Genomic DNA, 15,742 nt, shown 5'->3' on the forward strand with positions numbered 1-15,742 from the left:
TCCAATCCAATCCAAGGGGAAAAAGAAAACAACATTAATATATGTTTTGTTGAGAGTGGGATTTGAACCCACGCCCTTTCGGACCAGAACCTTAATCTGGCGCCTTAGACCAACTCGGCCATCTCACCTATGCATGTGGACCCAAACGAAAATGAAGGTCAGATGTCCAGTCCAATCCAATCCAAGGAGAAAAAGAAAGCAACTGCTATAAAAAGTTTGTTGAGAGTGGGATTTGAACCCACGCCCTTTCGGACCAGAACCTTAATCTGGCGCCTTAGACCAACTCGGCCATCTCAACTATGCATGTGGACCCAAACGAAAATGAAGGTCAGAACTCAGATGTCCAGTCCAATCCAATCCAATCCAAGGAGAAAAAGAAAGCAACTGCTATAAAAAGTTTGTTGAGAGTGGGATTTGAACCCACGCCCTTTCGGACCAGAACCTTAATCTGGCGCCTTAGACCAACTCGGCCATCTCAACTCTGTTGTTGCAAGAGAATAAATATAACTAATAAATAATTTGCTTATTTCGGGTTTCCAATCAAAAATATTATGTGCCAGGTAATCCCTAATTTTTATACGATAATGTGCTTAATCTGACTATAAATCTGGTCGAAGTCCGTTGAGAATTTTGAAAACAAAGTAGTAATTGCAATACTTGGGGCAAAATCGAGCCCATGATGATATTTTTGAGGCCAGCCGAAATTTGGAACTAACCTTCAAAAAAGAAAATTCGAACTTCAACTGTTCTAAAATTGTTTTTTACCGGCATCAAGTAGGAAACTTCGACGAAAAAATGGGTAGTAAAAGATTACATGCTATTCGTTTTCAATGATTGTATCTGTATGTATTTCAAATTTTTTGACAAAAAAAAAATAAGAAAAAAATATTTCAATTGTATGAGCCACATATTTTTTATGCGATTCACATCTGCCAGAAATCACTACCGTGCCTCAAAATCATTCCATTGCCTCCATAATGGAGCTTTTATAACTTGGTTTTCCCACATTTGATCAATTGAATGGCAGCCAAAAAAAAAAAAGAAAAGAAAAGAAGATTAAAAACATTTGAACTTTAAAATACAAGTTCAGCATTTGACGAGCAACATTTCAATAATTTAATTGCAATGCAGTCCAGTTCAATGCCAATAAAAAGTAAAAACACTCTCTCTGTCAACTTATTCATTTAACTAGTAGATCACACAAAGGTGAAGTGGGGAGGGGGTCATCATTTCAAACTTATATACTATGTTAAAGGCTCGCTTTTTTAGAAATTTTAACCGCTCATGCACAAAATTTTTACTGTATAGCCTGTGCTTTGGTCTCTTAATCTGTACGCAGCAAGAAATAAATAAATGAATCTCCGTTGATAATTAATGGTTGAGACTTGGGGCACAAGTCCACGCGGTAGAGGCAAGAAGTGTATCATCCAGTATTAGTTAAAACGTCCATGTGATGTAGGTTGAATGTCAATTGGTCATTTCGATTGTGTATGTGTGGATTAAAGTTTAAGCGTGCTTCAACGCGTACTCTGAACCATCTCTTTTAATTTCCACTTCGTGCACTGTGTTTTGTAGTTTTTTTTTTTTTCGCTTCTATCTTTTTCTTTTCCGTTTTCCTCTTGCTTCATCTTTATTCTTCAAAAGAAGAAGAAAAAAACTCATCGATGTGAGGAGAAAGAAACAAAATTGGCATTTCATTCACTTCGGGTGAAGCACTTGCTGTGCAATTAAAATATGGTGCACTTTCTCTGCAATTAGCATGAATTAGTTGTTGGTTAAAGTCTATTGACTCTTGAATGCATATTGTGTATGATCTACATCTCTTTGACTTACTTATTTTAGCGCTATACGATACTTTCACTACTCCAGTGCTATAAAATATAATCTCGAAAGATTAGAGGGAAAAAATGGTAACAGTGGCGGCGATTAAGAAAGCAGAGTAACGTGTTAAAATTGACCGATCTTCGGGCAAGTAAATGAAATTATAACATATTTTTACTTTACATATATTAAATCGTTGTCGTATATTTTTATACAAAAATTCCTAATCAAACGGGAATTGTTGTCAAGTGTATTTATTCCAATCTCCTGCAAGACCTGATTACTAGAATTTGCTCCTCAGAATTTTGAGAAATAATTAAAAAAAAAAATCGTTGGACTTTGATGTACAACCCACTGCACCACCGTCGGGAATAGAATAAGCATTAGGCATAATTTCAAAAACTTCCCTTGAGATTTTTAACAATTTTACCTAGTTCTCTTGAGGTTTGAAAAATTACTTATACCTCTCCCGAGTTTATCGTTTCCGTAACAAAAACTATTTAATGATCAAAATTTTGAACGAATAACCCAAAATGCCCTCATAAAATTGTGAAGTTTATTTTATCTTTTTTTTTTTATAAAATTATTCAAAAGCTATGCAGTTGTAAAACCTCAACAATTTCTAAATTCTAAAACCTCAATCGAAATTTAAAAAATTTGTAATGTTAAACTAAAATTTTTTTAATAACCACATCAATATAGCATCCTATCCCTCAACTATTTGAGTATCAATACCAGTTCTATCCTTTTTAAACTCAATTTACATAATTTTCTATGCATCTTCAGATCCTCCAAGTAAAGCTAAAATTAATTTTAATATATTATTATTGTGTTTAGAACATGATCAATTATTCCACGAGGGGATTTTATTTTTATTTCTATTAAATGCCTATTTGTGTGATGCATTCATATGAACAAGATTAGGAGTGAATTGTTTAATTGCATGAAAAGATTGTTAACACCACGAGGGGATTATATATGTTAAGATTGTTATGGTCATTTTGTACGATCAAAAGAGATATGTATAATATTGAAAATCTCGAGGGTACTAGGTAAAATTGTCAGAAACTTTGAGGGAGGTTTCTGAAATTAACCCTAAGCAATATGATGAGCAATTTGTTTTTTTTTTTAAGAAAAAAAATTTTGTTTTGGCGAAGGTCAAGTGTAGATACGTAAGATAGTCTATATATGTTTTTTTGTATGGGTTGGAGAGAGAGCGAGGGGGGCGGGGGTGTGTTGTGCAGGCGCGCGAATTGCTATGGTCTTCCATTTGCTTTAAAGTCAAATTAGACGCTCCTCCTACCACCAGTAAGTGTCATAGTACAAGTGTACAACCAAATTTACGTACCAGATACCACTGCTACTATTACAACCTCGCTTGGAAGGGGATTTTTCATTAAAAAAAAATTTTTTTTTCTTCCTTTTTTTAATTATTTTTTATTTCATATATATTGTTAGATCGTTAGTATATATTCTTCAAAATTTTCAGAAAATTATAATCCAAACACGTTAGCATCCAAACTGACTGGAAAAAGAAAAAAGAAAAAAGAAGCGATTTCTCGATACATGGCCAGGGTCCCAGGTGTCCCCAGTCTCCTCCATTGAAAGAGAGAGAGAGGGAGAGAAGCGCCCGGTCTTTGTTTTCAAAAGTTTCAAAGCTACTCAATTTCAATGATGATACCTTCCTTTCAAAAAAGCCTCCAAACTGAATTGTGAACCCCCTCTTGGCCTTAACACCTCCATTTCCCAGCACGCCTAACCAGTAACCTCCTCTCTTCCATCTTTGATTCCACCTGTTCTTTCTTTCACGCTTTCACATGAGTGACCAGGCTCAGCCAGGCTGCTCTTGAACAAATTTTCTGTCTTTTCGACAACCACCACCATCTCCATTTTGTTTCTCCTTTTTCATCCAAAGCTCTCTCTCTGTCTTCCACCCTGCCCCCCTCCCCTCGGCCCCTCCTTTGCTTTGCAGGACCGACATTAACGCTTCTGTTCTCCACTTCTCTTGAAAATCAGTTTTCCTGCCTCACCTTACCGTTTTCTTATTGCAGTCAAAGCCCAATAGAGAAATACTCAAGCAAAGAAAACCATTCCAATCGACTCGATCAGTGAAGAAGCAGCAGCTGAGAATCCGCAAGAAGATGAACGTGGTGGGGAGGCAAATGCAGAGATCTAGTTCAACCGGAGGTCACCACCAGCGTCAGTACTCCGACAACTTCATTGATACTGCCTTCAACAACAAATGGCTTCGGTCAGTTGGTCTTCATCATCTTCACTCCTCCAATTCCTCCATTCCTCCTCTTCAGGTTAAACATTGTTCCTTTTTTTTTTTTTTTTTTTTTTATCGACGTCGATACCATACTCCTTTTCCTTTTCCTTAAGGTTGATGATTGCAATTATACTTGCATTTGTTTTTCATATGCATAAATTGCCGCACTCTGAGCAGTTTTTACTCAAGCCGACTATCATCACTTATTTATATAGTTATGTTTGTGTCATGCAACTCCCTCATCTCGAGAATCTGACTATAGCCCTGTAGTTCGGGGTCTCTTTTCATCATCTTGCGACTGGCGTTTGATTCTTCCTGTCACCATCCCCTTCTGACCCCTCCCCTTGTTAATTGGTAATTCCTAAATGCTGGCAATTGAATTGGTAATGTTGCAGGATTTTGGGTTTTTTGGCGCTAATGGGGGAGGCCAGGGTTCAAAATGGGGAAAGAATGGGCAGAGAGGTGTAAGTGGTGGAGGAGGAGATGAGGACCCATCCTCTCCCACGGCTTCTTCCAGGTCATCTAGCATGAGGAAGAATGGAAATGGAGTTGAAGTGTTGCCAGGTGAACTCAGCCCTGGATTGCTTGATTTGCATTCATTCGATACAGAACTTATACCTGAGGTTTGTAAACTTTTCTTCTTTCAAGCCCCTCATGTTCTTATCTTGCCTGTCATTTATGAATGAACTTGTCCAGTGGATGAAGTCTATGTGAACTGATGCGGGCTGTTTTTTGTCTATGCTGCTGAGAAGCATAAATTAGGAATTCTACCTTTTGGAATCCTAAAAGTTATTGTGTTCTTGAGAGCTATTACAAGTTCTGTATGACATAATGGTAGACGAATGTGACAAGTTCTATGTCGGAAATTAAATTTGCATCAGAGCCATGGCTTACTTGTAATTTGACATTTCGTGGGTTTTAACATATTAGCAATCTCTACTTTGCAGTTTCCTTCCCAGAATGATGGATCTTTACTCAATCAACCCCTTTGTGGTAGAAGTTTTGATGATTCTAGGCCGTGCATCTCAGCTAAATATAGTAAGAATCCTCGAGGTTTATCTGATAATGATCTTCTCAAAAGCTTCTCCGCAGATAAAGAGAAAGCTAATAATGTTGCTAAGATCAAAGTTGTGGTATGCCCTTCTTCTTTTTCTTTCTTTGAAAGAAGCTCGTAACCTGGTCTTTTCTAGTTGAGAGATTACATTTAGAGGACTTTATGTAATTGTGGCTAAGTTTACAATATAGCTTTATTTGGGTCCCATACTTTGACTTATAGTACCAGTGAAAAATTGCAACTGCAAATGCAGGTGCGTAAGAGGCCGCTCAATAAAAAAGAAATTGCAAAGAAAGAAGGAGACATCATAACAATAGATCCAAATGCTAATTCACTTACTGTCTATGAGACAAAGCTCAAAGTAAGTTTCTGTTGGCTTGTCTTTGCTATAGCTATTTTCTTGCACAAGTTTACCTGTTCAGATGTTAGCCTTCCTCTCGTAAATGCTGCTGTCTGTTCGATCTTAATTCCTGGAATTCTCATTACCTCATTTGGCAGGTTGACCTGACTGAGTATGTTGAGAAGCATGAATTTGTTTTTGACGCTGTGATGAATGAGGAAGTCTCTAATGATGAGGTGAGTACTTCACAGGACTTATTATCTCTTCTAAAAAGTAAATCTGTTAATGACCTTTCTTAATGTGACAGGTTTATGCTGAAACTGTTGAGCCCATAGTCCCAATTATATTTCAAAGAACAAAAGCAACTTGCTTTGCGTATGGCCAAACAGGCAAGTAGTTGACTTTTTTTTTTTTCCAAATTTTTTGGAAGTGCAGTTCCTTGGCTCGTGTCTATAACATGACCTAACATAGAAAATTATTTTGATGCATATATCATTAACTAGACTCCACAGGAGATCCTTAAATTTTAAAATGTCCCGCAGATTCTGAAGAACGATTTTTGATCTCCCTCTAACAAGTTATCATTCTATATATTGAAACTAAAACAGCGTTGCACTTTTCAAAGTGAAGATTAACTGTTTCTTGTTTTAATGACCTCAGCTTTTTATTCTTAAGATAATTATGCCTTTGATAATTATATCTTTGGCAATATTGGATAAGTTTGTCTTGAAGATATTAAAAATTTACTCCGCTTGCCAGCATGGAATGTTCCTCAATGTTTTGCCAAAGCCTTTTCTCATCAAGCAGAAGAGTAAGAACCAAAGCCTGATATTTGGTGTTCAGAGATCTGATGTATTGATATTGTAGCTACTCTTACATGAACTCTTTGTTCTGTTAAACATGCTGCATATATTGTACTTACATAAACTCTTTGTTCAGTTAAACGTGACAGTTTATGCTGCTGTGTTGGTTAAGGATGCTGATTCAGCTCTTTATTTGGTCAACCTTGGTTTCTTAGATAAGCATATATTTTATCAAACCGTCCTGTTTTTGGGTCTTTTCAATCTTTCAGCTCATTGGTCACGTTTAATTGCTGAGGTTAAGTTGTTCATGAGCTTTTCTCAGGCAGTGGGAAGACTTACACTATGCAGCCATTGCCGCTGAAAGCATCTCAGGATATACTGAAGTCAATGCACAACAATTATCGAAATCAAGGATTTCAACTTTTTGTCAGTTTCTTTGAGATATATGGAGGCAAGGTTTTTGACCTGCTAAATGATAGAAAGTGAGCCTCTGACTTTGTATAACATTTTGACTAGGCAGAGGTTTTACTAAATTTGCTTTTCATTAAAGAGAAACTTTCTTTGTGTCAGCAAGCTATGCATGAGGGAGGACGGGAAGCAGCAGGTCTGTATTGTAGGTTTGCAAGAATACAAGGTATCCACTGTGGAGACAGTCAGGGAGTTGATTGAGAAAGGAAATGCAACAAGGAGTACTGGAACCACTGGTGCAAATGAGGAATCCTCCCGTTCGCATGCCATACTTCAGCTCGCCATCAAAAGAAAGGTTGATGACAATGATTCAAAACCAGCTCGACTAGTTGGCAAGCTATCTTTCATTGATCTTGCTGGAAGCGAACGTGGGGCTGATACAACTGATAATGACAAACAAACTAGGTAGCATTAGATTAGATAGATCTGCTATGTGTATGAGTAAGAATTGCAAGAAATTGTCAACTTATTTGAGGATCACTGAATCTTACCTTCTTTTGCAGAATGGAAGGTGCTGAAATTAACAAGAGCTTACTTGCTCTAAAAGAATGCATTAGAGCTCTTGACAATGACCAGGGTCACATTCCATTCAGGGGGAGTAAACTGACTGAAGTTCTGAGAGATTCATTTGTTGGTGACTCCCGTACAGTGATGATATCCTGCGTTTCACCAAATTCAGGGTCATGTGAACATACTCTGAACACTCTAAGATATGCTGACAGGTAAAGCCATCATGTAAGAGAAGTTTCATGAAGTTAAAATGTACTTTGCTTTAGAAAGGTCTAAGGTTCAATTGCATATCAGGGTTAAGAGTCTATCTAAGGGGAACAGCTCAAAGAGGGAACCGCTGTCCACATTAAATCTTCGTAGTTCAACTCCAGTGCCTTTGTCCTCAATCAGTCAAGTTATGTCAGGCCCTGAGGATAATGTATTTGGTGGGCTGCAGAACCAAGAGCTCAGCAAACTTGGATGGCCTAAACAACAAGAAAGGGAATCCTCACTATCTTCCAACATTGAGCGTGTTCCTAGTGGTCAAGCACAGAGCAATTTGGCTGCCACAGTGCATATAGAGAATCACAAGCAATTTGGTCCAAGTATTGATCGTGTTCCTAGTGGACGAGCCCAATGGAGTAGTCTGGTTCACACAAATGAAGATAATTTTGATGGCTCTAAAGGGATCTCTGACCATGCATCTTGGTCTATAAATCCAAAATTGGATAGCCATCAGCTACGAAATATAGATGATAAGACTGGAAACGTAAAGTATGGGGACCCATCTGAACTTGAGCCAAGTAGCTTGATCGCAGAAGATGATCTTACTGCTTTGTTAAAGGTAAAAGCAATATTTGATCTTGGTTTACTTGTCAAAAGATAAAATAACAACTGCTAAGTTAAAATTCTACTTGTTTGATGTCAGGAAGAGGGAGATCTTATCAATGCTCATAGAAAACAAGTTGAGGAAACTATGGAAATTGTCAAGGAGGTTGGTTATTCAGTGCTTTTTGCCTATCTGCGTACAATAAGTTTTAAAATACAGTTAAGTATTAAGCTGCATCTCTTGTTTACTGTGTTTCTCTATGCAGGAGATGAGTCTATTAGTTGAAGTTCATGAACCCGGTAATCAGCTTGATGACTATATTTCTAGACTGAATGCCATTCTATCCCAGAAGGCTGCTGGAATTCTGCAATTGCAAAATCGCTTGGTAGAATTTCAAAAGCATCTTAAAGACCACGAGGTTTTCTTATTTCCTTCTGGTCATTGAGTCAACTGTTGAGATTCGACAGAAACTACCACTTATACAGAGTTAGCCTCAAATTGGTGATACTATGACTTCTTGGTCCTACCTGGTCTGCAAATTTTAGGTTGGTTGCTTTGAGATCTACTTCCGGGGGACAATACTACTAGATGTACAGACTTACCGAGCGGATTATGGAAGGCTCATCAAACGATGCAGAAATGCAGTAATTAGATGTTCAATCGAAATGCTGCCAATAGCTATATGGGACGGGTTATGCAACTATTGGCAGTGTATCTTGGAGCCTCAGAAGTCTCAGCATGTTGAAAGATATTGTAAGAAACTTTGGATTGGGCTTGTGCTGGTGAAAATTTTCACCCCAATTGTTGGTTATGTTGTATGGGTGACGGTACGAGAATGCCTGTCATCTGCTTTGTGTGCATATAATGGGTACCGTTCCTTGGAGTTTGCCATGTTATTACATCCCGACTCCTAAGATAAAACTACAACTCAACCTAAAGTGTATTTTCATTTGAGTGCATGAGGTAATCGCTAGATATCCGTATGTTATTTCTAGACTCACAGAAGTAACGAACTTTGACCGCAAGCACCGTATCTCACTTGTCCCTATGGATAGCAAAAGTAGTTTTTCAGAAGAGAGATTATGGCAACTTGTTTTCATCCCTCATGATGAATCTACAGGGAAATATTTACACAAATATTGAAGTTCTTTAAGGAGACCATTAATTCGGCAAAACACAAATCTATAAATCAACGGGTTATATATAACAAAAAGATGAGGAATCAGCTAGATCAAATTGCAAGGAGGCCACAGGGTTCGATCTCCATCCGACCCATCATCCAAACACTTGGGATCCTCGGTTACATTACACTTGGGATCCTCGGTTACATTTTTTTTAGTGCCAACCCAATGCCACCACTAGAATTGTGTCAAGTGTCTTGTTGTCATTAGCATTTTAATTTTTTATTAACTCAAATTGGTTCAAAATTAACACAAATTTTCTTATTCTCTAAAACTCTAAACCAAAAGGCACCCGGCCGGTCTAACTCCTGCATCGATAATTTTATACCGCTGCTGCTTTGGGGAAAAAGAATAAGAAATATGAACTGTTTTAGTGTACACGCTGAAATACCAAATAATGAAAAATATGAACTGTTTCGTATCTCATATATTGGAAAAAAAATATTTATTTTTGTCCATCGCTTCTAAAATAAAACAAACGAGTCCCTCCACATTTGAAAGATGAAGCAAATTAGTCTTGGTATGACTACCTGGTTTAGATTTTAGGAGTAGAATTTGAACATCACTTTAGTTTCTTCCAAATCCGATATGCCCATGATATTAACTCAACATAAGAAAGAAAGAAAAAATTTTAAATTATAACATCAAAGACAAACCCTCCTGTATAAAAATATTTTTTGAGCAAATAATATTAAGTCAACATTAAAAGAAAAACCAAAAAAAATGTAGCATCAACGAGGTTCTTAATCTGAATAAAAAGTTGTATTACTTACATTACAAAGAAAAGCAAATAGTAAAGTCACGTGCGCTGATGCACATCTCTCAATTATTAGTTGTACTTTTATATAATTTAACACCTCCAATCTTAATGTAATTTTTTATTTTCTATCTTAAATTTTTGAGTGTATCTATTTCTTATGGAAATTTATACTCACACAAATTTTAATTATTTCTTAAATTGCCAAAACTTCATGAATTTGTGTATAATTTTTAAGATTATAGCATTTGCAATACTAGCATGACTCTATTAGAAGTTTATTCTGTGAAATTCATTTGGCATATCGTGTTTTAATGATCCATTATAAAGAAGTTTATCCCTCTTAAGTTGACTTGGCAAGTGCACACGGGTGTTGGCCAATGGAGGGCTTTTTAGCGTCTTTCCCACGGTTAAATTTAGGGTTCAAATTCCGTCTTTACGGTTGATGGTGGAAAGAGTGTAGAGAAGGGTGGAAGGGTTAAAAAAAAAATGCATAAGGTGTTAAAAAAAAAAATGCAAATTCATATTTTTCAAGCTAATAAGTTCCAAATTGTTATTTTTATGTTGCATTTGTACCTTGCTTCACATTTCGTTTGAGTTCTACATTACTTAGGAAATAATTGAGATTTTTAAGATATTTTTTTGCTACATGTTTATTTTTACAATCACCATTTTATCTGACATAAATTATAAATATATGTTATAATTAAAAAATTCCAATGCAATCGTTAATTTTGTAAGTAAATATAAGTACTGCCACCAGTATTACGATAAACACTTTCAATTGCTTAGAGTATATATTTTTTTGTAAATTTTTACGCTTTTTATTGCTAAAAGTTTTAGTGCACGTATAGTTGTATTTAAATCAATTTAGCAATTGTTAAAGAAATAGTTATTTATTAGGTTGCAATTGTTATGTATTCGAGAATTAGTCAAGAGTATTTTGGTCTTGTAAAATATAACCTCGCCTTAATCATTATAATAATATTAAAGCGTAAAGTGTATATATTTGCGGTTTATGGGACAAAGTGTTAACCCCATTTAAAACTTATCTCTTTCTTATGTAGTATGACCTCAACCAAAAAAAAAAATTTTTTTTTTTGACCATATCATCGCGGATTTTTTTTTTTTAAAAAAAAACTTTCTTTTTTTATATTCGCAGAAACACAACATGGAGTTACTGTGGTCCCTGATGTATGTACCCAAGAACCTATTGGCCAACCTTTTTTTTGAAGCAAGCCTATTGGCTAATCTTAAACCTTGAAATTAATACCCCATTCAAAGAATTAAATTAAGAAAATGTCAGAAAAAAAGAATTAAATTAAGATGATGAAGGTGATTCAGCTAGGTGTTCTTTCCAGGTTAGCAATTTTGGCATCACGCCATGTGCTTAGGACACGTTGCATATTCTGTAAGGGACCACGCCAATTTTTTCAAAAAGTCCACCACCTTCACTCCCCGCGCGTGACCTTAGAACAGAAGTCATAAAAGCTTGGAAAATATCTAAACGGCCGGGACTCTGACGTGTATCAAAAGATGATACCCCAAGTGGGCCCCCTTCTCTTGAGCCCAAGAAATATCGTCGTCAAACCCAAATGACCTCCACGTTACCACTTGTTCACTGTTTTGCCACCTTCCCCACTTATATACCCTCCACCATTCACCTCTCTCAAATTCAATGCAAATTTTGCATCCTCACTCGTCACCGCCACCGCTATCAACCTCCTCCGTCACCGGCGACCGCCTCTTTTTTCTTTTTTAACCCCTTCTGGAGGGGTAACAGTTAAAATATCGGTATATGGGATGGAGGCTGCTAACAACAATATAATTGCCCCGTTTGTTATGAAGACGTATCAAATGGTGAACGATCCTTCCAGTGATGGACTTATTGCCTGGGGTAAAGCTAACAATAGTTTCATTGTTATCGACCCTTTGGACTTCTCTCAAAAAATTCTTCCTGCTTACTTCAAGCACAACAATTTCTCCAGCTTTGTTCGTCAGCTCAATACTTATGTAAGTAAATATTTAGATGTCGTCATAGTTAATTTAGATTTTTGTTGATGCGGTCAAAGTCCTACATAATTTCAAGAATCTTTATTTCTATTCGTAAAAATGAACATTCTTGGCTTAAGAGTAGAGTAAAGAGAGTTTAGTTTAGTGGATAAAGAGGGTTCAAGTTTCTCCTTCTACTTTCCTACTCATTAAATCCCACTCTTTCTCTGTTTTGAAGAGTGGGTTGGGGGGGGGGGGGCGGAAGAAAGTTCTTTGTTTTGTACTTGTATATCCTCGTCTCTATAATTGAGGGTCGTGTTATGTTGTTAAACAGTTACGTGCCATGAGGATCTGGTGTGGCTTAGTAGTTAGTAGTTAAGGGTCCTTTTGTTTTTTTTGGTCACAGTACAAGTGGATTCCATTTTTATCCTGGCTGCTTTTACCTTTCCACAAAGTTAAAAAGAAAAGTGCTACTAATATATGTGTGTAAACTTGATTATGGAAATTTCAGGGTTTCAGAAAAGTGGATCCAGATAGATGGGCTTTCGCCAATGAATGGTTTTTGAGAGGGCAAACGCATTTGCTCAAGAATATTTCTAGGAGGAAGCACTGTAGTAGAAACTCAAGTAACAGTAGAGCTGAAGATGATGAAGATGATGAGGGAATAATAATGGAGTTAGCTAGGTTAAAGCAAGAGCAAAAGGAATTAGATCTACAGCTCTCAAGGATGAACAAGAGACTTGAAGCAACCGAGAGGAGACCCCAACAAATGATGGCTTTCTTGAGTAAAGTTGCTCAAGACCCTGAAATATTACCCCGTATGATGCTTGAAAAAGAAAGAACTAAAAGGTTAAATATTGCTAGTGGGGACAAAAAGAGAAGCATAATGATGATTTCCTCAACTTCGCCTTCGGCTTCTGTTTCTTCTCCTCCCTCCTCATCAGGAATGCCTTTGACAAGCTCTTCAGTAAAGAGCGAGGAGGAAGAGGATGATGCCAATCTCGACGTTGATAACTATTGTCACTTTTCCTCTTCGCCGGAGACACCTTCCTCTGCATGGTTCAGCCAAAGACCAGTCCTGGGTCGGTCCGTGATTGCCCAAGAATCTAGTAACAGTGGCGGCAATATTTCAAGCTCTCTGTCATCGGGTTCCTCCGCCGGTAGTAGTGGTTCTACTGTTGCTCCGCCATTGGATGGTGTTCCGGCAAGTGATGCTACGTTTGGTGGTGATATAAGTTATGTAGGACGAGCTGCGGTCGGGGAGGCTGTTAGTCCACAACCGCCTTATCCATTCTCACTTTTAGGAGGCGGTTTCTAGTTAAACACTTTCATAGATTTTAAGGCTTTTTTTTTTTTTAGGTGGCAAAATTACTATTATCGAGCTATTTTGATCATGTAATTCTTCAAACATGTGCCTTACATCAGAGCCTTATAGGATTAGGACCCGATACCATTCTTTATAAGATGGTAAAATGGTGATCCCAAGAAAAGCCAAAAAAAAAAAAAAAAAAAAAAATTTGCAAACATAGGGTCAGTTGTGTACATTTCGTATTTGATCCTTAGCTTACTTAATTTATCGGGTGCATTCTTACATACATATTCTCCGACAGTGCTGGTATTATAATGATAATGCAAGTTTCAAAGGAGTGCAAAGCGCAAGGATGAAACTTAAGTTGTGTACCTACGGTTCTTTGCTTTTGGTCGTTTTTGTGGCCGAAGTATCCAATTGGCGACTATTGTATTTATGCACATATATCATAGAATATGTTAAAATACTCTTACCACCCTTTTTTATTCCAAAAGACTAAAATTTATTTTTTGTCTACAAAATTTATTTGAATGTATTTTTCAATCATCTTTTTACTTTACATATATCACATTATTATAATATATTTTTTTAATAAAAATTTTAAAAAATAACAATCCAAACAGGCTGTTACAACAGCGGCTTTTCTCCTCAATAAACTTGGTAGGCATGATGATGAATTCGGAGATGGGCAAGACTTGCTTAGTCACTTGGGTTGGGTAACTGAGGAAAAGAAAAAGTTACATAGTTTCTTATATGAGTTAAAATTAGAACATATTAGTTTCTTATGTTGGAACAATATGCTGCCAATTTTTACTGTGGTTGATTAAGCCTTCATGTTTGGTTAGCTGTCAAGATTGGAAAGAAAATCTAGAAAATACGGAGGGAAGGGTTGGATTGGATGGTAAAGTGGGAGGGGTTGTAAGTAGATTGGAAAGAAAATCTAGAAAGATAAGGAGGGAAGGGTTGGATTGGGGTGGTAAAGTGAGAGGGGTTGTAAGTAGGAAATCCATTTTGAAAAAAAAGTAGATAAGTTTAATATTGTGAAAGAAATGCAATTTTGGTCTCCAAATTTTTTTTTTTTTTATATTTGTGCAATTTTATTCCTAAAATTTAGGCAAAAACAAATCAAACCCCTAATGTTTGACACTTGATGCGATTTTAGTATTTAAAATTTTGGTAAAAACAAATTTAATGACCATTGTTATCAATTCAAAATAGATTTGGGACAATTCAGTGGATTTTTCAATTATTGACCAAATCAGAGTATAATTTCAGAAACCACCCTTGAGGTTTTAATAATTTCATTTAGCTCTCTCAAGGTTTTAAAAATTACACATATTTCCCATTGAAAATTATTGTTTTTAAATAATTTAATGAAATTCCCTTGTTTGGTGTGCTTATTCTTAGAATAACTTTTAAAATTATTTTTTCATTATTTTTTCCTTCGTATTCCTTTTTTTAATTATTTGCTAATAAAATTGTAGAGCTACCACTATTACATCTAGTTTCTATTATAACTAAATGTCAAACTAGTGATTTTTTTTATCAGTTAACTTATATGTAATCCAATGTTTTTTGTTGATCTTTATTTTCTATTTTGTGCTATTAAAATTAGAAATAAATCAAAAAGAAATGGCCCAAAATCATTACTAAATTATGATAATTCCACTGCTCAAAAAATTCACAAATTCTAAATAAATTATTTCAACATTTTCTTTTATATCATATAAATCTAAATACATTATAAAATACCATTAAAAGTATCCTATCATAGTAATAAAATTATTGTTATAGTTGTATATCAAATAGTAGGTATGGACATGAAAAAATTTGACACTTTTTCCTTATAATTATACTAGATAATTTTATAATTGCATAGAAAAATAAATTAAAACTCATTATCCAAGGGCATTTTTGGGTATTCATTTAAAAGTTTGATCAAGTCAATATTATTTTAAAGTTTTGTTGCTAAAACTATCAAATCAAGAAAGGTAGGTGTAATTTTTCAAATCTCAGAAGAGTTCATTGAAAATGTTAGAAACCGTAGGAGAGGTTTCTGAAATTATCCCCCAAATCAGTCACGTATAGTCTCATGTTTGTTACATTAAACATCTAAAAAAATAAGCAGAATAATGACTAACTTTGAACAACAAGAATAACTAGTGCAATTATCAGATGACTAACTAATTAACCAAGAAACAAAAATAAAATTGTTAAACCATACGCAAAATGTAAGTGTCAAGGTTTTTTGTTCGGAATGGATTGTAAATCGATGAATTAGGTACTGCGACTAGTTTCAGTTTTGTTGTTTAACAAATTCATTTTAAACTAGTTAATTAGTTAGTACATGAGTTGTTTTTGTCCTTAATCTTGTTGTTTAAAATCAATTGCTATTTTGCTTATTTATTTTGAAATTCAATTTACATGACA

The 15,742-nt window shown here is 35.7% G+C and overlaps 2 protein-coding genes and 3 non-coding genes across 5 annotated transcripts; 2 read left to right on the top strand and 3 right to left on the bottom strand.

Annotated features, from left to right (window-relative positions):
• Positions 1-47: 47 nt before the first annotated feature.
• TRNAL-AAG (transfer RNA leucine (anticodon AAG)) lies at positions 48-128 on the bottom strand. The gene has a single exon. It is a non-coding gene; the product is annotated as a tRNA-Leu (tRNA).
• Positions 129-217: 89 nt separating this feature from the next.
• Positions 218-298, bottom strand: TRNAL-AAG (transfer RNA leucine (anticodon AAG)). Its single transcript has one exon. It is a non-coding gene; the product is annotated as a tRNA-Leu (tRNA).
• A 101-nt stretch (positions 299-399) lies between these two features.
• On the bottom strand, positions 400-480 carry TRNAL-AAG (transfer RNA leucine (anticodon AAG)). Its single transcript has one exon. It is a non-coding gene; the product is annotated as a tRNA-Leu (tRNA).
• Positions 481-3,416: 2,936 nt separating this feature from the next.
• On the top strand, positions 3,417-9,020 carry LOC113693767 (kinesin-like protein KIN-13B). The gene is made up of 12 exons (XM_072052675.1): positions 3,417-4,127; positions 4,486-4,713; positions 5,038-5,223; positions 5,398-5,505; positions 5,643-5,720; positions 5,792-5,877; positions 6,614-6,769; positions 6,858-7,160; positions 7,259-7,477; positions 7,560-8,088; positions 8,173-8,238; positions 8,339-9,020. Exons 1-12 carry the CDS (start codon positions 3,963-3,965, stop codon positions 8,516-8,518), a joined length of 2,304 nt encoding a protein of 767 aa, XP_071908776.1. The 5' UTR covers positions 3,417-3,962; the 3' UTR covers positions 8,519-9,020.
• A 2,602-nt stretch (positions 9,021-11,622) lies between these two features.
• Positions 11,623-13,422, top strand: LOC113692232 (heat stress transcription factor C-1). The gene is made up of 2 exons (XM_027210605.2): positions 11,623-12,024; positions 12,515-13,422. Exons 1-2 carry the CDS (start codon positions 11,815-11,817, stop codon positions 13,319-13,321), a joined length of 1,017 nt encoding a protein of 338 aa, XP_027066406.1. The 5' UTR covers positions 11,623-11,814; the 3' UTR covers positions 13,322-13,422.
• Positions 13,423-15,742: the final 2,320 nt, after the last annotated feature.

The sequence above is a fragment of the Coffea arabica genome, chromosome 6c (genome assembly GCF_036785885.1).
Source record: "Coffea arabica cultivar ET-39 chromosome 6c, Coffea Arabica ET-39 HiFi, whole genome shotgun sequence".
Classification (NCBI taxonomy): Eukaryota; Viridiplantae; Streptophyta; class Magnoliopsida; order Gentianales; family Rubiaceae; genus Coffea; species Coffea arabica.

Bases quoted from the DNA above. Each gene is read 5' to 3' on its own strand.
- LOC113693767 (XM_072052675.1), top strand. From the start codon at position 3,963: ATGAACGTGGTGGGGAGGCAAATGCAGAGATCTAGTTCAACCGGAGGT. The intron at 4,714-5,037 runs GTTTGTAAACTT...TCTACTTTGCAG, and splicing joins ATACAGAACTTATACCTGAG to TTTCCTTCCCAGAATGATGG. The intron at 5,224-5,397 runs GTATGCCCTTCT...CTGCAAATGCAG, and splicing joins TTGCTAAGATCAAAGTTGTG to GTGCGTAAGAGGCCGCTCAA.
- LOC113692232 (XM_027210605.2), top strand. From the start codon at position 11,815: ATGGAGGCTGCTAACAACAATATAATTGCCCCGTTTGTTATGAAGACG. The intron at 12,025-12,514 runs GTAAGTAAATAT...TGGAAATTTCAG, and splicing joins TTCGTCAGCTCAATACTTAT to GGTTTCAGAAAAGTGGATCC.